General features: G+C 49.6%; 1 protein-coding gene across 1 annotated transcript; it reads right to left on the bottom strand.

Annotated features, from left to right (window-relative positions):
- Positions 1-8701: 8701 nt before the first annotated feature.
- FATE1 (fetal and adult testis expressed 1) lies at positions 8702-16034 on the bottom strand. Its single transcript, XM_001136508.7, has 5 exons — positions 15648-16034; positions 14473-14600; positions 10405-10511; positions 9915-9993; positions 8702-9268 (listed from the first exon to the last, which is right to left on the bottom strand). The coding sequence occupies exons 1-5, from the start codon at positions 15751-15753 to the stop codon at positions 9137-9139; spliced, it is 552 nt and encodes a 183-aa protein (XP_001136508.1). The 5' UTR covers positions 15754-16034; the 3' UTR covers positions 8702-9136.
- Positions 16035-21362: the final 5328 nt, after the last annotated feature.

Below are 21362 nucleotides of genomic sequence, written 5' to 3'. Positions count from 1 at the left end.
TTATACTTTAAATTTTAGGGTACATGTACACAACGTGCAGGTTTGTTACGTATGTATACATTAAATATCTTAGGAAATTAGAAATAGAAAGGACCTTCTTTCTATTCCTAATATATACATAGAAATATATATATAATATATAAATATATATTATATATACATTATAATCTATTTCAATATTAAGAAATTATTTTCCTTTTTCATGGGATTAGGAATTCTAGGTAGGGCACGGTGGCTCACGCCTCTAATCCCAGCACTTTGGGAGGTTGGGGCAGGTGGATCACTTGAGGCCAGCAGTTCAAGACCAGCCTGGCCAATGTGGCAAAACCTCATCTCTACTAAAAATACAAAAATTAGCTGGGCGTGGTGGCAGGCGTCTGTAATCCCAGCTACTCGGGAGGCTGAGGCACGAGAATTGCTTGAACATGGGAGGTGGAGGTTGCAGTGAGCTGAGATTGCGCCACTGTGATCTCTTTTAAAAGGAATTTTAAAAAGTATGTAAACTATCACCATTTCTAAGCACTACTGTGCTGGATTTCTCAGTCAGTGCAATAAGCAAGAAAAATAAATGAAGTGCATAAGTACTGGGAATAAAAATAAATGTTTTAAATAGAGTATGGTTAATAATTCATAGTATATTTCAAAACTGCTAAAAGAGAAGATTTGAAATAGTCTCGACACAAAAAATAATAAATGTTTGAGATTATGAGTATCCCAGTTACCCAGATTTGATTATTACACATTGTATGCATGCACCAAAATATCACGTGTACCACATAAATATTTATAATCTCTATGTATCAACAAAAAAATTTAATGTAAACAACAAAACTATGATGATGAAACAGTAGGAAACATTTTATATAATATTGAGTTAGAAAGACAATATCATGAAAGAAAACATTGAACATAAATGCACATTAAACCCAACATTTAAAAGAATACAATAAACTGAAAACAAATTTGACAGAGAAAGAAAAAGATTGATTTTTTTAATAAACAGAGATCTTACAAATCAATATATTAAAAAAATAAAAACAGTAAAATCACAAAAATACAGGTGCAAGGATGCTAGTCACAGTGACGTATACCTTAATGAATTAATCAATTAACCGAGTGAACCAAGACCATAGGGTGGAATGCTATGCAGCCCTTAAAATGGTATTACTATTGTAAAAGACTACTTCTTGTCAGGGGGATACCAGGTTTCAAAATGGAATGTTCTGTTATGTTAATAATTTCCATGCATGCATGTGTGATATATATTCACACGTAGATACATAAACTCACAAGATCAAGACTTTATTTCTCAATTCTGAGGGTGTGGGGAAATTGTTTTCTTTTGTATTTTTTTATAGTGTCCGATATTCTGTATTGTAATGTGTGATGTCTGTAGTCGGGAAGGGAGGTTATAGAGCTATATAATAAAATAAAATATTACTTTAAACTTTAGTTTAAAACAACAACAGCAACAAAAATCCAGCCCATTTTGGTTTCAGGTTCAACTTAATACCAGGTCAAGCCAAAGTTTTTCCACTGATACTGGGAAGGGATCTTCTCCATGGTTGACAGCCTAGAGAGTCAGACTACTACACGTCTTAGCCAGAAACTAGTCCCCCAGATAGTCAATATCTGATATGTTTTAATATCAGATATATTCCATTGCAGTGGCAAAAGTCTTGGGTGGCAGGCAGAGAATGGTACAGGGGAGAGTCATAGACATCATGGGGGGCAGGGTGGTAGGGCAGACAGGCAGAGAAGCAGGGAGGCGTGTGGGTGAGCAGCAATAGCGAAGTCCCAGAGGAAGCAGTGGGTATCCCTGACAGGAAGCTGGAATCTGGTGATTCAGGGGCAGGTTCTCATTCATGGAGCAGCTACCTTGTGCTAAGTACTTGACATAAGTTAATTCGTTTAAACCTCATGACAACCTGACAAAGTCGACACTATTCTTATCCCTGTTGCACAGATTCATACCTAAGCAATTTGGCTGCAAAAGCACCCTCAGTCACAGGGCCAGCTTGGAAGGTAAAATGAGCCAGGAAGTGCACAAGTACTAAAAAGAGAGGTATGGTCAGAACTGCACTGGAAGCAGCAGGCTCCTGGGCTGACTTTTGAGTGTGGAGCTGAAGCTGCCATGACCCCCTGTGCCCAGGCTTAGGAGGGACAGTGGGAGGGGGCCCAGCTGTGATAAGGTGAGCTGCAGGAGCTGGAGGTGGAGAGCATGCCGGGCACTCACTAGGCAGGTAGTGGGCCTTTGAGTCTGAGCTGCCTCAGCCTCCCTGAGTTCAGGCTCCAGCACAGCAGCTTCATGAACTAGGTCCTTGAGAACTACTTGTTGAATGAATAAAATCTCCAGAAGGATACACAAGAGGCAGGGCTCTGCCCAAGAGGCTTGGCAGGCCAGCATGGTTGATCACTACCTTGACAAGGGGCTACAATCTCTAGTGTGGACACCACTATGACAAACTTACCATGATTGGGCTGCTTTGCCAAGGGAGGCTTCGTCTCTTTAAAGACAAAGATGGGGCTGGGGCAATATGCCTGGCATCAGCCACATACAGTCCATACCCCAGGGGAGGCTCCTCCTAGAAGGCCGCCCAAGACAGGCTGGACCCTAGTGATTGTAGCTCATCTCCCTAAATGCTCCTGACCTCACTGAGAAGCCCCTCCTGAGCTCCATATCTTCAGGTGCCCATGCGCCAACTCTGTCTCCTAGAGGAAGACACTGGGCCCCTGGAACCAATATGTTCAAACTGACATGAACTTCTGTCCCTCCACCCCAGCTCCTCTGTCCCCAGCATGTTATCTGGAGAAAGGCACATCTTGCCCCACGTGTGCTTAATTCAGAAACCTAGGAGTCATCCTTGATACCTCGCACCCGCTCCCCAAATCATATTTGTTATTCTGCTGGAATCTCTCTCTAGCACCTTCTTCTCCATCCATTCTGACTGCTGCTGCCCTGGGCCTTGCCCAGACTCTGTCACAGTCTCACTGTTTCTCTATTTCCAGATCCCAGCTCTTCCTTTCCTTTATCTTCCACACCACCAGGGTGAGTTCATAGGACTACACCTGGTCCTGTCTGTTGCTCCTCTGAAAACCCATGGAAAGAAGACCGCACTCTAGAAATAAACTTTATGTGGCAAGGACTCATCTAATTTTTTTAGTCATTAATCTGCAGAGCCGAGCCCAATGGTAAGCACGTAATAAGTGCTTGATACATATTTGGCAAGTAAATGAATGAATGAATGATTCTCCCAAGTCTACCTTGTTTCATGTTCACTTTTCCCCCACTTCATTTGTATCATAGATTTATCATCTCCTGACAATGAACTACAGATTTTCTTGTTCCCTGCTACATCCCAGGATTAGGGATCATGTCCGGTATTTGTTGGATGGATGGAAGGATCATCTAAATAATACATTCCAAACTCTGCACTCTGGCTTTCAAACTCCTTCAGGTTGTCACTAGACCCATGTCTGCAGCCTCATCTCCTGTGGGGCCATTTTGTGTTGGAGCTTAGTGGGGGTGTGGCTAGGGCTGGTCTTGGCAGTTTTGTGGCCACCATGACACCTGCAGATCAACCAGGTACATATTCTGTCTGCCACATGCATGTGTCCAGTCCAAGCACTAGTGTCCCTCCCTCTGGAGAAGGTGGTCACTGATGAGTGGTACTAAGGAGCAGTTGGAGGGGGCCCAGCTATGCAGAAAGAGGGGCCCAGGGACCCAGCTACTGGCAGGATGTCTACAGATGAGGCTGCTCCAATACTAGCTGCCTCCTATGGCCACAGTCTCACATGGACGGAGCTTACACTTGCCACTCTGGGCTCAAGCTGAGATGGATGCAAGCTCAGCTGGGGGGCCCAAACGGGGTACCAGGCCTGAAGCAGCCCTGGAAGCCTATCTCTGCCCCAGGCCTGCTGCCTGGCTCCAGAATCTTCCCTCAGCCAGAAGCTCCAAGGGCTTCACCCCACATGCATTTCCCCAAATGGCAGAGTGGCTGGCTCCCAAGCCTGAGAGGCCTGAAGTGGGTGGTCCCCTCTAAGGATCTCCGAAAGAGGTCAGGGTGCAGTTCAAAGAGCCAAAAGCAAAGGCTGCAATCCCAGCCACATAAGCCACACCCCTACCTCCACTGCTACTCATATGCAGAGAGCCACAGGCTCCAAGTGAACACTGCCCGCGCTCTGAAGCTGAGGGGCCCAGAAATGCTCAGAGTCAGGCAGGCAGTGAAGGCCCATGGGTTCCTCCCTTCCTCCCACTGAAGCTTGCCTGTCGGGCAGGCCCTCCGTCCCTCTGCTCCAAATCTTCTCCAGCAACCCTTCCTGCCACTCTCCTGGGAAAGGACAAAGTCCCAGCTGCTTCAGGACAAGCTTTGTGTGGCACTCAGGGCCTCCACCCTCCTAGAGCCCCAAATAATTTCTTTGGCTGCTTTAACAGGGGACAAAGTTTTCCAACACAGCCACTTTCCTCAGCTCCCTCGGCAGATCACGCATATGAAGACCCATGTCAAGCCAGGTTCTAGGGCCCCACACACTTTTCATGGACTCCAGTTCTGTACCCCCATGGAGGTAACTGGCCTGTGGTCACAGAAAGGTATCAGCCCAAGATCAGCCGCTTTCCTCACCAATCAGATGGCTTCAGAGGCAGGGGCTCTCCTGGCCAGTCAGCATCCGTTGGTCCTTCTGCACAACCTCCAGTCAGAGACAAACCACTGGGGGCTCATCAGCACCTGGAGCTAACAGAGATCTCCTGCCATTCCTCCCCCTCAGGCCAGCGGGGCCCTTGAGCCCCTGACAACTTAGCTGCAGCCTCGGGGTCAGAGAGCTGCCCCACCCTGCCTGAGGCCAACAGGAGAAGCTGGCAGAGGCCAAGAAGAGCTCATGCCCATGGCTAAGGCAAACTCAAGACGCTGCCCCAGGGTGTCACCTGCCCACTGGAGAAGCTGGCCTCTCTGTGGGCACTGTACACCCCAGGCTGTTGGCAGGCGAGGGCTGGGTGCTGGGCTGCCTGGCTGTAGAAGCTGCTTGCCTGCCCAGATCCAGAAGCCAGCCCCTCCCAAGCTCCCTGAGGAGCCCTGCCTTGCACGGAGCATGCTCAGAGCTATGTGTCTGGGGATTCAACCCCACCAGCTCACAGCCCTGGTGTACTTGCCTCCAGGCCTTGGCACAATCTCAACCAGTCCACCTGATCTGAGGTCAAGCCAGGGAGAAATCTGAGAGAAGAGGTACCTGGGGTAGGGCTGGCCTGAGGGGAAAATCCATACCTTCTCTGCCAGGTCCCCTGGACTTGGCCTCCAAGAAGGGTTGGGGTTAGGGAAGGGAAACAAGGCAAGACTCTTGGGGCAGTAGCTTTGGGCTCCTTTCCAAGAAGCCAGGATTTCAGGCTGCTTCTGGGTACACCAGAGTCCCCTCCATGCACCCTCATGTACCCCTCCTCACATGCCCACCTTCCTCTTCCCACTTTCCACCAGCTGCCAGGAAGCCAGCCTGTGACAAAAGAACTGGAATATTGAGTTTCAGCTTTTGACCAGGACTGGCGGGGGACCAGGGGCCCACTTGGCAGGGCAGAGAACTACATAAATGGAGGATTAAAGCTTTGCCCACCTGCGCAGCCAGCTGGGAAGACAAGGCACTCCCTCAGGGGGCTGCTAGGAGGGGCTTAAATGACATCCTGTGTGCAAAGCCTGGGATACATAGAGGTGCGCATAATCTGCATGGAACAGCATAGAGTTCGCAAGGATACGCACCAACCAAACCATGGGAAATAATTCAGTGGAGGGACTTGGCATTTGGGGTGCAAGGGACTGTGTTAGCTAGGCCTGCAATGTTTGCCTTTTTGGGGAGAATGTGTTCATGCACAACTTGCGTAATTAAATATTTTTAAGATGCAAAGTGCATGGCACAGAGTAGGTGTGCCGTAGGAAGCAAAGAATAGAATTGGCTCCCTTTGGTGGGGAAAGGTTTTCAACAGAAGGCATACCCTAAAGGCCAGGAGGGGAAGACCAGGGCTAGAATCAATCTCTGGGGACCCTAATGAGAGGCCATCCTGCCAGTCCTTTACTTGTTCGAGGAGTGCAGAAGACAATGCAGGCTACCTTGTGCCCTCAAGAAGCTACTGATCCAGTGGAGGACTGATGTGTACCCCTCTAATACTAAGCCTGGGCAGCCCCTGGGAAGCTTCAAAGACTAGAGAAAAACAGCACGCCAGGAGAATCCCCTCCCCCACCCCCAAGTAAGAATGAGTTCCTTCCCTCCTTCATTCACCCACAGCATCCTGCTTCACCATGGGGAAGTTCATGGCTTGCTGGAGGAAGAGCTGGGCTCAGGGTGGAGAGGTTGGGCAAGGCAAGGACAGGTTGGCAGAGAAATGCAATCAGATGGGCAAATGCTCTAGGTGGGTCAGAGCCAGAGGGCCAGGCAGGAGGTGCCAACTTGCCTCCTGGCACTCTGCCCCCGAGCCTCCCTGGATCTCCCAGAGGCTTGGGAATCACAGATGTGCCAGCCCCCACAATATGGTCCCCATGCCCCTTAAGGAACATTGCAGAGGGGCCCAGACTGGGCAGCTCTGACTCCAGTTCCTCTCAGGAGCTTCCTGAGGTCTTCTAGGTGGGGCAGGGAGTTCTAGAGATAGAGCAGGAATGCCCTTCTAGGAACTGGCCTCCAGCCCTGCTGGGAACCAGCCAAATGGTCACACAGAAAGGCAGGGTGGAGGCCCAGCCACGGGCTCCTTATGAGCTCACCTGGCTCAGGAGACGTTCCTCTAGGGCACTGCCATGCTGTTTGTTTGCAACTCAACTAAATTGCTCCCAAGGGTGAACCTTTGTTTCACAACATATTTTCAGCCAGACTTTTTCTGCAAACATGTCCATGTCTGTGCAGGCTCACAAACACTCAGGTCCCAAAGGGCAGACCCAGCCCTTCCCAGCTGCAGCCTCCTCTTCCTCTGAGCTTCCCTGTGGGGCCTGACTGGGGCAGGAGAAAGGGGCAGCCCGGGGTAGACAGTGTGAAGGCTGGACTCATGGCAATTGGAGCACTGGGCTGATGGCAAGAAGCTGCACGTGCTGCCCCTGCTCCATCTCCCTGCTTCCCTTAATATTCGTCTGTATCTTGGGTCCTGGTCTGTCCTGAAGCTGCAGGAAGGGGAGGGGCGGCCTGCAAGGAGGTCCCCCAGTCTTCCATCTAGCCCATGGGTGACTCCTGGGGCCCCAGGGCCCATTTGCGAGGACAGGGAACACCCCTGGTACTCCCTGGCCCTCTTGGCTCTCCTGGCCAGAAGTACTCATATCTGGGTGCTGCTGTTTCCCCATTCTGCAGAGGTGCTTCCTGTGGCACTTGATTACCTCTGTGCTCTGGGACCAGAGAGAGAATCTTTCTCTCTGGTGTTTCTTTCCTAGGTGTCCTTTTCTCTGCTTTGAGCAGGGCCCAGGCTCCAGGGGCCACGTGCCTCGTGTCCCACAGGGCTGACAGGAGGCCCTGCATCCTCATCTTAGAAGTATTGCAAGCCCTAGAGTGTCAGGCGTGGAAGAACCCCCTCATTGTATAGGAGCCCACTGAGGGCCAGAGAGAAAGAGGTGGAGCAGGGGCAGAGCAGGCTCTGGGACTCAAGCTTCTTTCTCTCTCTCTCTCTACTCTAACTTCCCTCCCTCTGCCGCTCTGTATCTCTGACTGTATCTCTCTCTCTGCCTCTCCCTTCCTCCATCCTTTCTTCTCTCCTCGCCTCCCCTCCTCTCCCTGTCTCTTCTCTGTATCTCTCTCTCAGCCTCTCCCTTCCTCCATCCTTTCTTCTCTCCTCGCCTCCCCTCCTCTCCCTGTCTCTTCTCTGTCTCTCTCTCTCACATACACAGACACACACGTTCATTTCATACCTAGGGACTAACACGCTTCCCAGTCTTTACAGATGGAGAATCCTTGACAGATTTGGGGGATTAGGGAAGGTGCACTTAGCAACTAAAGCCAATGAGAAAGTTCTGGGTCAGAGACATGTGTGTTGAGCCCTTGGTCCCAGGGAAAGGGGTTGCAGCTCCTCTGCAGGCCTCCTGCACCAGGCACATCTGCACTGTGGTCAGGCCCCCACATGGCAGGCAACATTCTCCACCTCTCAGGCTCAGCCCCACTGGACAGCCCAGCTATTCACCCTGTCTGAGGTGTGCTTCATGGGCCGTGAACCCAGAGTGTGTGGTGGGTAGGGTGAGGGGTATGTGTAGCTCCCGTTCAGCCTCCAGAGCTGAGGCAGGACCTCATCTCCAGTGAGTCTGTCTGCAGGAGGCAGGCCAAGCCCTAGCGTAGGACTCAGGAGAACTCACGCCAGAGAACTCACATCCAGGCCCTGTCTCACTGGATGACCCAGGGACATGTTTCCTCTCTCTGGAATTCAATTTCCTCTTGCGCAAATGAGGTTTCTGGTCCCTTTCAGGAGATTTCCTCTGATTGCTTCCCTGCAACACAGCGCAGACATGCTCCCAGAACCACACCCCCACAAGCACTGGTTTGCATGAGCCCAACAGGAAGAACTTTGCAAAGCTGGGGCTGGGGACAGGGAGGTGGGGGAGGTGAAACGGAGGAGGGAACCAGGGCCCCTGGGGCAATGGCAGAGGCTCAGTCCCAGCCACAAGGTCTTTGTGAAGAGGAGCTGTTGTTTCCCAGTGCACCCCACCCCCACTGTTGCCCCCAGTGAGTGCTGGACACAGGAACCTCAGCCACAGGGTTTTCCTGCTATGGCTGAACTTTTATTGAGCGTGTTGTCTGTGCAGAGCGCTGTGCACGAGGTGGAAGCAAACGAGGGAGGAAAACAAAGCCACACCCCTGCCCACAGAGGATGGAACAGAAGGGCCGCTGAGGTCAGGAAGGCAAGGTTGCCACTAGGTGTTACTGTGGGGCCCAGATGCCGCCATGCTGTTCACCCTTCAAAGGGTGGCATCTCAGCCCACGCGGTCCTCCTCCACCTTCGCAGCAGCCAGGACCTCCCAGTGCAGTGACCTGGCCTCCCCAGGTAGGAGGCCTAACCAGAGTTGAAAATGATCCTGACGCTCCTGAGGGCTGCTGGGAGATGAAAGGGGCAAGGGCAGTGGCGGCCTGGGGAAAGAGGAAAGAAAGAAGGGGAAGCAGGGAGGGCTCCAATACGGAGGCCGCGCTGGGGCGATCACTGGTTCATCCACAGCCACAGGTTGGCAATGCTGGCCGACACCAGCACGGCGATGATCAGGGTCTCCCTGTGGCGCCAGGTGGCGCCCTGTTCCTCCAGGGCGCGCAGACGCCGGTTGACTGCATACAGCTGCAGAGGAGTCAAAGGCAGGGCTGCTGAGCGAGGCTCTTCTCCAGAAGCCCACAGCACAGCCATGGGAAAAGCATAAAGTTAGAGCAAGAAGGGGCTTGATTGCCCTTTGGCGGTGGAGCGGGGAGCGCCCCTAGTGAGAAGCAGGAGGCTGGGGCAGGTCCGCGGGACCAAAGACCTGGCTGCTACGTCTGCAGGCCCCACTTTTGCCTTCTCCCTTATGTTCACTTCCCTTCTCTGGAAGAGACCAGCCCATTCCAGCTGCGCCAGGGAGCCAAGGAAGAAAGGATCTCCTCCTAAGAAAGTCTGGGTTTGGTTTGAACAAAGGCGACCCCTCTCTCAGACCCTTAGGTATCACTCTCTCTCTGGACATAGAACCCTTATCCTTGTATGTTCCCTCTTTCTCCACCTTTTATCTGCCCCTATTCCCTACCAGCATCTCAGGGACAGCAGTGGGTTTGAGACTGGACATCTACGTGGGGTGTCAGAGCCATGGGGATGAGGAGGAAGAGGAAGGGAATCTGCCCCACCTCCAGCGCTAAAGGGAAAGATGACTGTAAGGGACTACAGGACCCCAGCTGTCGAGCCCTGCCTACTCCAAGGCACTGTGATTCTGCTTGCACCCACCGATTGGGTCCCTCCTCACCTGTCTTCTCATGACCTCCATCTCCAGTACATTGAACTCTTCCAGGCTAGTCTGCGCCACTGCATCTGTCCCTGGGTTGCTGGGAGAGAAAAAAGACAGATGGTCAAAGCTGCTGGTGGTCCCTGGCAGGACCTGGCAGGGAGCACAAGAAGGCAGTGAGGTCAAGCAGGTAAGGTCGTGATCTTCTTGGACAGTGACTGTATCAGCCTCCAGTCCTCTTCCATGGTAAAGAGGGCCTAGGGCCTTGAGGGCTGGGAGTCAGCCTGAGCTAGCCTGAGCCAGCCTGGCCCAGCCCAGTCCAGCCCAACTCGGCTAGGCCGCAGAGCACTGGGATGCCCCAAATGGGCAGGGAGCCAGGGTACTCATGGTCTCTGACAGGGAGGCATTCCAGGCCCTCATGACTCCATCCTGGCCAGGCTGCTCACCAGCCCCTCTGCCCCACTCCGGGCCCTGTCTGAGCAGCCAGGGCCCACAGAACCTCAGCTCTTACCGATCATAATGGAAACGTATGCCTTGGAAATTGCCAGCGTACTCCTGGAGATGGGCATCCCCATGGCCTGATTCTCTCAGCATTCTGGGCTTTGGCAGCTGGGACCCCTGAAGAAAGGAATGATCAGTAAAGTAGCCTGCCCAACCCCACATGAGTGGCTTCTCCAGTTTGCCCAGAACCAATGGTGCACCCCATGGGGAATCACGTGGTGCCTGGTCTCTGGAATCAAGGGCTGGCAGCTTCAGGCCGCTAGGAAAGCTTGGGAACCCCACACAGGCTGCTGGCCACCACCCCACCCACACCATGCTCCTCGGTAGCTCTTGGTCATCCAGGCAGGCTGTGGCAAAAGAGGAGCAGTAACAGGGGTCCCTGTCCTCTGCAAGAACTTTCACATGCAGGTATTAGCTGAGAGGCTGAGCAACCTACTGAAGGAGAACGTAAAACCTTGATTGGCAGCCCAGGCCATGGAGGCCTGGCGAGATGCCTTTACTTTCCAAGGATGCGTGGTAAATGTCAGGGCTAAGGCTAGAACCCTGGCTACTGGGAAACCACCAACTCCTCTGGGTAAGCCCAGCCAGCCATCCCTGTGGCTTTCATTTTTATCCATCTGCCAACAACTCCCTAGCATGTACATCTCTGGCCCAGAGCCCTTGGGCCAGGGCTATCTGATGCCTTTGAAGCGTCAGTGGGGGATAGAGGAAAAGAGCGTGGCTTTTGGTGCCAGACCTGCCTGGGCTCAACTCATAGTTCTAGGTTTCCAGTTCAAGATGAAATGTTTCACAAGCTGCTTATTTAACACACACCACATGCCAGGGACCATGCCATCCTCTAAGCCCTTACCAATACTAAGTGATTGATTCCTCATCACAGCCCTGTGAAATGGTATCATTATCATCCCGTTTTGAAAGTAGGGGAAACTGAAACACAGAGAGGTTAATTACCTTGTCCAAGTCACACAGCTAGGAAGTAGCAGAGCAGTAATTTGAACCCAGGACATTTCAGTCCAGAGGTTATACTCTCAGCCATTACACTACGATGTCCCTCATATTTAACACTCCTTCCTGTTAAGGCTCCACTAATTGCCAGTGAAGACAGTAAAACAGTACAAACCCATAAGACAGAAGACAACACAAGAGGCATCAGCTAATGAAAGAATTCAATAAAATTCTGGAATCTAGGAAGTGTCCATGGAGGAACTAGGCCTCATTGTGGATGGGAAGCAGATGGGACTCAGCTGACAAAGGAGGCCCCTGCCAGCAGCATCCAGAGAGGACTTAGACCTGCAAGGACAATGGCGGCATATCACAAGAAAGGAGGGGAGGGAGGAAAACAGGGCCTTTAACTAATGATCTATGTATGAAGCAGTCATCCACACTTCTCACTCCTGGTTGGCAGCCAGGCACTTACCGCCAAGCCAAAACCTGAACCAAATGAATAAGAAGGCTGGGGTGAAAGTGACACAAAATAAAACCGTCTTCATTCTGGCAGGGTTCAGGGTGCCCCACATGACAGCCACTTCCTTACCCGCTCACCCTGCTGAAGTAGAGCCTGTCATTTGAGAGGCCTGACTGAGGGGCACAGAGTACTGGGTTAGCTCTTCTATTTGCCTCATTCTTACAAAAAAATAGACAACCAAGGCTCACCTGTCACCTGAGAAATATCTGCAGCCCTCTTCTGTTCCGAAGTAACAACATCAAACTGAAGGTGGATCAGTTTCTGTGTAAAGGATTTTCATAGGAACTTTGCCACTGCACTCTGTTTGTTGCAATAAGGCATAACTAATCTTTCTCAAGAGGAGCACACAGATATTGGTGCAACTTTTTTATGAACTGTAGTTCATGGTCACAATATTTTATTTTCTTAAGATACTTCAAAAATTGCATTAAAAAGATAATGGGTATTAGGGAGACCCCATGACTATAATTTGATCAATGATGTCTCTTAGAAAAATTTTCAGACCATTGCTTGATTTTCCTATAAATTGGAATCAGAAGGACAAAAAAAATTTTGAGAGATTTGAAGGCAAAAAATAAGGATGAATGGCTGATGGCTGGAATTTGTTTGTTTGTTTCAGATAACATAGTTTGTTGTTAACCCACCAAGTCCCAACTTCTCTCTGTTAATCATTTCAAAAAATGTTATTTTAATTTCCATGTTATTTTAAAGGCACACTACTTTTTTCCAAGTCAGCAGGATAGCATTATTAACTTTTCTCACCCTTGCATATTATGGTTCTCCTAGAGGCAGTTCCATTAACTGTTTTATTCAAAAATAAAGGAATGAATGAATTAATAAATAAATAGAATTAGTAAATTAGATTTCCTAATTCTAAATTTCTAAATTTAATTTATAAATTCAATATAATGTCTATATTTTCAAATAGTCTACCTCTAGCCCTTGTAGTCAACTTTAATTAAACCAGAGATTATATCTCCCCTAGTCTCAGGGACATTAGTGGTTTGCAGGAGCCTGACCTCCTGGAGCAACTTGATTTGGCTTCTGTCTTTGGACACAAAAAGTCAACTCAATATTTGACTTATTTTTATTCCCAGGAAACCTCTAACCTGGAAGCTTTTTTTCTCATTCTTCACTGGGGCCACCCAATAAATCATTTCAGCAATCGAGTCTCCCTCCCTCTCCAACCTTATTGCCCCCCAGTAACTTTCAAACTTCACTGTGGTAACAGTAAAGCCACCATTTTCTAAAATTTTCCCTCATCCATCTGAATGTGGTGAAAAGCACTGGCTACAGAATGATGGGATTCGTGATTCCCTAAAACAGTCAGGTCTACCTCCTCTCCAAAATGGCTCAGTATCCTTTGCAACAATGTGGCCAGCATTTTTCTAGAACATTCAACACCCACAATGAATGTAGCTTAAAGTACAGAACTATGGGACTCACATGATTTCCTGGAGCAGTCAGGCCTCCCTCCCTCTCCAATCTTGTTGCCTTTTCCCAGCAGCCTTTGCAACAGCATAACAACAATTTTTCTAAAACTTTCCCTTACCTACAGTGAATGTAGCTAGCTAAAATGATTGGATACAGAACTTTGGGACTCACTTAATTCTGTAGAATAGTCAGGTTTCCCTCCCCCTCCAAAATGACTGTGTTTTCCCAATATCATTTGCAACAGTATAGCCACTATTTGTTCTAGAACATTCCTTCACCCATATTGAATGTAGCTTGAAAGGATTGCCTACAAAATAGTCAGATTCACTTGCCTGGATTTCTTTCTTCTTTCTCTTTCTTTCTTTCTCTCTTTCTTTTTTTCTTTCTTTCTTCCTTTCTTCCTTCCTTTCTTTCTTTCTTTCCTTTTCCTTTCTTTTCCCCTTCCTTCCTTCCTTCCTCTCTCTCTCTCTCTTTCTTTCTTTCTTTCTTGACAGAGTCTCACTCTGTTGCCCAGGCTGGAGTGCAGTGGCATGATCTCAGCTCACTGCAACCTCCGCCTGCTAGGTTCAAGCAATTCTCATGCCTCAGCCTCCTGAGTAGCTGGGATTACAGGCATGTGCCACCATGCCCAGCTAATTTTTGTATTTTTAGTAGAGACGGGGTTTCACCATGCTGGCCAGACTGTTCTCGAACTCCTGGCCTCAAGTGATCCGTCCGCCTCCTCCTCTCAGAGTGCTGAGATTACAGGCATGAGCCACCATGCCAGGCCACTTGACTGGATTTCTTAACAGCCAGAAAGCATAGGAGCCTCACCTGACTTATTGTGTGTATACACGCGCACACACACACACACACACACACGTACCACACACATAATTTTAAATACAGGAAAGCGTTATTTCACGCAATAGATTTACAGAGTAAAGTATTTATGTACTCCCCATGCAATATTTGTTTCAGGCATTCTGAATTCCCAAGGTTGAACCCCCAGCATAGGAAAGGATGACCCTGACCTTTAATTGGAACTTCCTGTCCTCATTTGCCAGCTTGGAGCACAGGAGCTTCCTCCTCCTCACAAGTCAACGTCTAGCCCTGCCTGACCTGGTCAGGCTAGAGCCCCTACAACCAGTACTCCCAACCCCAACCTGGCCACCAAGTGCTGAGGACCCCATACAGTACCATTTTCTTGGGTCGGGTGGCAGTCATATTCCAAACTCGTTTGGCTGAAGCAGAGCCAGCAGCTTTTTGTTCCAACTTCTGCTTCTTCTGGGAGGCACCCCGGGACCGAGATCCAAGCTCCATCATTTCTAGAGAGAAGAACAGAAGCTCCAGGAGCACCCATAGAAGTTTCACCAGGGTTTCTTGGGCATAAAACACATCAAAAAGAAGACAGAGTGTCCAGCTTTCTTGGGAATCACTCAGCACCCATTAACCACTGTCCATCAGCTGATCCCAGGTCTCAGTTTGTTCATCTGTTCAAAAGTTAAACCAGAATTTCCTGAGGGCTGAGCTCGAGACTAGGTTACTCTCCAGTAACCTAGAGACCAATGACCAAGAACAAGATTCCAGCTATCAAGGAACTGACCATCTGTTTGTGTATAAGGGGGAATGACAGGTGTAAAACAGAAAGCAATCTATCCTTGCAAATGCAGACAGAGAGATGTAGGCTCCATAAATGATCAAAACAGGGTAACATAGTGGAAGGAAAGGGCTCCTCCTAGAAAAGTAGGAGACAGCAATTGAGGTGGGGACCTGAAGGAAAAAAAGGACCCAGCCCTGGGAAATTGAGGGAAAGAGCATTCCAGGCAGAGGAAACAGCAAATGCAAGGTCTTTGGGGGAAGAAGCAGGCTTGGAGCATTGTAAGAACAAACATAAATGCAATGTGATCTGGATCCCTTTGTGTGCTGTAGAAATGGTATTTTCTGTCTATATCATAGCATGAAATGTTTTGAGGAGGCTGATACAATCTTATAGATCATGGAATTTGGATTTTCCTCCAAATGGCAGGAAAATGAATTGGAGGATTGGGAGAGAGAATTGATCTCTGGTCTCATAATTTGAGCCGTCTGAGTATTTTGCAACAGAGACTGTGGTGGCTTGGATAAAGGGGAGACAGAGGTACTACACATGTTGTTCCCATCCTCCTCCCTCCCAGGGAAAAATGCTCACATCATCTATCCCTTTTCCCCTAGCTCCCTTACCATCAACCCACAAATCCTCGAAGCCCGGCCAACACACAGATGTGCAAACACTTCCGTGCACACATGCACCTTTTCCAACACACACATGCACAGGTATAGACACGTATCTACACAGTTGGCTATAGCCTAGGGGTATTTTAGGGGATCCTCACCTGCTATCACCAGGTGCTCTTGGTTTTCCCCTTGGCGGCCATGATTCAGTTCTTCTGTCAGGGACATTTCCATCTCCGCCTTGGTGTTGGGAGGGCCTCCTGCCATCACAACCAGCTGTTCTCTTGTAAGCTATGGCTAAGGATGCACAGGGTGCCAGGAACAGAGGAGTCACACTCAGAAAATCACCTCTTCCGGAAACAGGAGCTCAAGGAAGATATAGTCAGATCTGGGGGTGGAGTGAGACTCCCTCTCTAGGCTGAGGCCTTGGACACAGTACTTTCTGTTTCTATTGTATCTTGCTGGCTAGGTCCGTGGCCTTCTCCTCTGCTACTCTGTAAGCAACTTAGGAGAAGAGATACAATTCCATGCCTTTGCCTGTGAGAACTGCTCTGGCTCATGAATCTCCGTATTTAGCCCATGGGGAGAAGGGTGTGGTCCACCCTCCATCATTTCTATGAAAAAACAGGGATTGGCACAGGGTCCGAGAGCCAGCAGTGGCCACAACAGAGTTAGGTGCTAGCAATCCAGGCCATACCACACCTTCAGAAGGGATTCTCTGGAGAGCGTATCCTACCTCCCCCAACCAGAGTCCCCAGACACGGGAGGTAGCCTTTTCCTGAAGTAGGTCAGCCTAGGCAGGAGCCATAACAAAGGGAGAGAAGGGCAAGAGAGGTGGGACCTGACTGCAGCCACTAGAACCCCCAGGGGCCTCAGGCCCTGCACCTTCTAAGTCCCAGTTCTCCCTCAGCTTCCCTACTGATTATACCACTGTGATGGTCAGGTTTATGTGTCACCTGGCCTGGTTCTAGTCCCCAGTGACTCCATCAAACCCTAGTCTAGGTGTTGCTGTGGAGGCATTTTGTAGCTGTGGTTGGCATCTACAACCAGTGGACTTGAAATAAAGTAGAGACCCATCCTCGATGATGTGAGTGGGCCTCACACAATCAGCTGAGAGGCCTGAAGAGCAAAGACTGAGGTTTCCCAAAGTAGAGGTAATTCTACCCCAGGACTGCAATGTCAACTCTTCCTTGAGTTGCCAGCCTGCCGGGCTGCCTTGCACATTTCAGACTTGTCAGCCCCACAATCGCATAAGCCAATTTCTTAAAATAAATTTCTATATACTTGTGCATATGCAGATATATACATACATACATGCATACATACATACATACATACATATATACATCCTATCAGTTCTGTTTCTCTGGAAAACCCTGATTGCTACAACTACCTGTGGTGAACCCTTCATTCTAGGAAACAACCCCAGAGCCCCTGGGGGAATAGGAGGCTATTTGTAAAAGGAATCAGGACAGGTTTATATAAGGTTCCTTTTACAAATAGCCTCTTCTTCCCCCAGAGCCCCTGGGCCAGGTGGGAGGAAGAGGAGGAAGGAAGGAGGAAAAGAGGAAGGGAGGAAGGGAGGGAGGAAGGAAGGAAGGAAGGAAGGAAGGAGAGAAAGTGGAAACGAAGGGGCCAGGAGTAGCTGAGATAGGGCGGCATGGTCTGAGGCTGCCTGCCCCCTGCCCCCACCTCACCTGTCCAGCGCTGGGGCCGAGCTCTTGGGAACCAGAGCTGATATAGGCTCTGCCTGCATTCCTGGGGGCCCCAAAGAAGCCCTTCCCAGATCCAGTGGAGCAGCTGTGATGAAATTCGAGCTTTCTGGAGGGCCACCTTGGGAGCAGAGAAACTGCTGAGTGTGCTCAGCTCAGTGGGATTCAGGAGACTGGGAAGCCCAGCCAGATTGAGCAAATGAAAATACAGGTACGAAGTACATTTAAATTTCAGATAAACAACACATCTGTACTTATACTACATTTGTAGTGTAAGTATTCTCTCGTACACTAACTTTTGGGACATATTTACACTAAAGAATGATTCATGGATTGATTTGACATTGAAATTTAGCTGCATATCCTGCATTCCATCTGACAATCTTATCTCACTATGACTTCAAGATTTTACCTTGGGCAAGTTTCTCGCTTCTTTTGGTGTCAGTCTCCCCCATGGACAAGCCTCCCTACAGGGTGGCTGGATTGTGAGGAGCACTCAGAAGTCAGCAAAGCTAGAGCAGTGTGGGCACTGGCTTGCCACAGGGCCTTGGGCTATGGAGGCCAGATTTCTGTCTCGCTATCAACTGGCCCTGGTGGGGCTTCTTGGGCACAGGAGCACAGGGTCCAGGAGCATGTGGAGGCACTGCCCCCTGGTGGCATAGGAATCCACCACCTAAAGCCAAGCAAAGAGGGTGGGAGAATTCCTTCCCAATCCCTGAACCCCCAATGCCACTCAAAAACCCCAGCATCTCACCCCCTTAGCACGCCTTCCTTTCTTGGATTGAGTGCCAAGGACAACTTGGAGGTGACGAGAGTTTGCTGTGTGCCTTTGAACTTGTCTCTTAGCATGCTAGCTAATTATAATTTCATAATTATCATCTGCATGGTAATCTCCTTTTGAAATGGCCCTAAATTCATACTCCAACCATTCTGAAAAGCCCCCTACCCCAAAGTCTGTGTGCTAACCTCAGGGCCTCGAAGGACTAGAGCACCCGGGATACAGAGAGAGACCTTTCAAGTCTCACACGGTGCCTGGGTCCAGGAAGATGGCACATGGCCAAGTGTACATAACAGGCTGCAGAGCCCTAACACTCCAGTGGAAGGTTCTGCTCACCCAAAGGTTCAACAGATGCTTCTTCATAGGGGAAAGAAGGGTCCAGAACATACCTGGCTTGTATGTGTGTCTATATGTTTTCAGTGTTCAGTGTTTTGCACAATTGAGATCTTACATCTGAGGTGTGTGCCATATTCTGCAACTTATTTTTTCAAGTGAACCATGTGCTTTGGGGAATCTCTCCCTGTGAAAACAAATCTACCTCATTTCTTCTCAGCCCAGCATAGCATTTCCCTACACAGTTGCCTCCCCTTGCTCCTTTATTGACTTGCTCATGGATATTTTGGGTGTCTAGAGCTTTTATACTTTTAGAAACAATGTAGCACTGAGCATTCCTGAACATGTCTCTCTGCACACATAGGTAAATGGGTTTGCACAGCAGGTGCCTATAAGTGGAATTGTGGGGTTCTAGGGTATGTGTGTTGATGATTTTGACCTATATGGACCAATATTGTCAAAGGAGCCTCCAAAGAGGCTGCACAAAGTGAAGTCTCACCTAGAAGAAAGTCCGTGTTTCTTCCCAGTCTGATCAACAGGAATATTATGCAACTATTTAAAAGGCTTAATGGGTGAAAAATGATATCCATCTCATTGTTGCTTTAATTTATATTACTTTAATTATGAATAATCCTGAGCAATTTTTCATATGTTTATTGATCTTCTGTATTTCTTTCCCATGAACTGTCTGCTGGAGGGTTTGGATCTTTATTAAAATAAGAGCTATTTTATTTGTTTGGTCCCCAGCACAGAGCCTCCACTGGGGACCAAACAAATAAAGTTAATTGCATCCAAGCTTTTGCTGAAACCTAGAGGGCATCCAGCCACCCACGGAGCAGGTGTCCAACTCAGGCTGCTGCCTGCCTACCTGTCCATCTGCCCTTGTGTCTGTCTGTCTTCTCTGCCTGCCCCCAGCCAGCCTGATCATCTGCCTCCAACAGTGCCTTCCAACCACTAGCTTCTTCCAGCTGTTCAGTCAGCTGAGCACTCTGCTCCAGTTCCCAGCGGCTCAGGGTCGCAGCTCTGTCTGCCCCCGGCTCCCACCTCCCTTGCAAGCTGCAGCAGGAGATGGCAGGAACCTAGCCCAAAGTCAGCACATCTGTGAGTGACTCAGAACCCTGCCACTGGGACGTCTTAGGCAGGTTGCTTCACCTGCTTGGAGCCTCAGTTTCCCATGTTCACGTGGAAGTTTCAGGGAGGTGTGTGGGGGCTGCCTGGGCTTCAAGGCAGACTCTACTGTTCTTCATCCAGAGCAGCTCAGCTCTTACCACTTTCTTATATTGGGGCTTTATGTAAGAGGTCGTTGAAGCCAAATGTCTTGAAGGAAAGTAAAAAAAAGCCATTGGGTGTGATGACTTCCTATCTCCCAGCCCTGCTGAGAGCCCAGTCTCAGGCAGCTACAGCCCCAAACCCAAGCAAATGGGTGCACCTGGATCTTTCAGGCAGCTGAGAGCTTCCTCTTGGCTTGTTAATGAACCTTATGGACCTGTAAACAATTCTCCTTCCTGCTCCTGGAAGCAGCTGGTACTGAGGTCATCCCTGGAGCCACAAAGTCCTCCCTACGCCAGAGAGGAAGGGGAAAGGGGACTAGCAGAGTCTTGCATCTCTCCCGCCTCTCCTTAAAGAGGCAGGAAGGACAGACAGAAGGACTCAGGGTCAAACTGCAGGGACCATAGCTGGCCCAGGGAAGGAAGGCCACCTTGTGAGCAGAGAGAGGGAAATAAAAAGTAACAGGGCCACTTAGGGCAGCCCTTAGGACCCACTCCCATGGGGACAGAGCCACCTTGATTTCTAGCTTTCTGCCTTGAATCAAGATTGACTGTGTGCTAGACACTGGGGATGGAGATGAGGTCCCTGTCCTCACGAAGTTCATGCTGTAGTGAACAGAGAATCAAATGGACAGGAAAGAAGTCCATCTCTCTGTGGGGACAGTAGCAGGCAGTTGTTTGTGTGGCGGCCATGCCCTTAACCCTGCTGCACTCTGCCTGTCTTGGAGTGTGGTGGGTGCTCACTATAGCTTGGCAAACCTAAGAAGGAGGGGCGCAAGGGAGATCTGTCCCAAGCAATGTCCCTGGCCTCTGTAGCCTCTGACTGCACACCTCCTGGGGCAGCTCGCTACCTCCCAAGGGGGCTGAGATCAGTAGAAACGTCTTCCCTGCATGGGTGGAAACTCTGGCACAGTCTGGGGGGTGGGGGAGGAGCAGCTTCAGCAGAAGGAAGTTAAAGATGCAGACACAGAGTCAGCCTTGGCTTTCAAACCAGCAGGTAGGACTGCGGTTGCTGAGATGCTAAGTGGTTCCCAAACAACCCAGTCCTCCAGGCTTAGGGGTCCAGAGACCATCCTGCTGTGCCTCTGAGTTCCTTCAGAACAGCACCTTGAGATTCCCCCTGAGAAAGGAAGGCTCTCTCAGCAGCTCAGGTGGAGATGCAAAGAGCTCAGGGTAATTGTTGTTGGTTGACTGCCTTAGAAACAACTCAGGACCACCCTGCATGTGACAAAGAACAGCACCCAGAAAGAGGGGAAATTCGCCTCCCAGCGCAGCCAGTTGCTGTCACTGCCTGCTCCTTCTTCTGCCTTCTCCTTTTCTCTTCACTGGCCCAAGAAATCCTTCCCCCAAAAGCTGGCAGAAGGTTCAGAGACCCAGAGGGATTTGTTTCCTGCCTATCTGTCACACTGTGGCCCAGTGTCACCCTGCCCCCAGCTGAGAGGCTAGGGCACTTTGCTCTTATGTCCAGAGATCTCTGGGAGCTGGTGGGAAAGAGTCTCTTTCCTGATCCTCAGGAAGGGGGTTTGAGCAAGGTGACCTCACAAAATCCTTGGCCTCGGCTGTGTGGTGACTCCTCAGATCAAAATGCATCTGCTTTTAATTGTTTCTGTGCCCAATGACTGAATTGTGATGTGTATGTAAAAATCAGGAGAATCAGAGGCCGAAGGAAGAGGTAGAAAATGTGGTACAAAACCTCAGAAAATGACCTGCTCAAAACACAAGCAGCAGCTGCCCCTCCAAGCTGGAGAAAGATGTTGGAGAGGAGGAAGAAGGCCCAAGGTGGGA

Source organism: Pan troglodytes, chromosome X, assembly GCF_028858775.2.
Source record: "Pan troglodytes isolate AG18354 chromosome X, NHGRI_mPanTro3-v2.0_pri, whole genome shotgun sequence".
In the NCBI taxonomy this organism is placed as follows: Eukaryota; Metazoa; Chordata; class Mammalia; order Primates; family Hominidae; genus Pan; species Pan troglodytes.
This window is presented reverse-complemented; position numbering and strand designations above follow the sequence as displayed.

What these genes read in the sequence shown, in the direction of transcription:
- FATE1 (XM_001136508.7), bottom strand. Translation starts at nt 15,753, where the DNA reads ATGGCAGGAGGCCCTCCCAACACCAAGGCGGAGATGGAAATGTCCCTG. An exon ending in ATACGTTTCCATTATGATCG is followed by an intron (nt 9,994 to 10,404) that starts GTAAGAGCTGAG and finishes TTTCTCTCCCAG; the next exon opens with CAACCCAGGGACAGATGCAG. An exon ending in TGGAGGTCATGAGAAGACAG is followed by an intron (nt 9,269 to 9,914) that starts GTGAGGAGGGAC and finishes ACTCCTCTGCAG; the next exon opens with CTGTATGCAGTCAACCGGCG.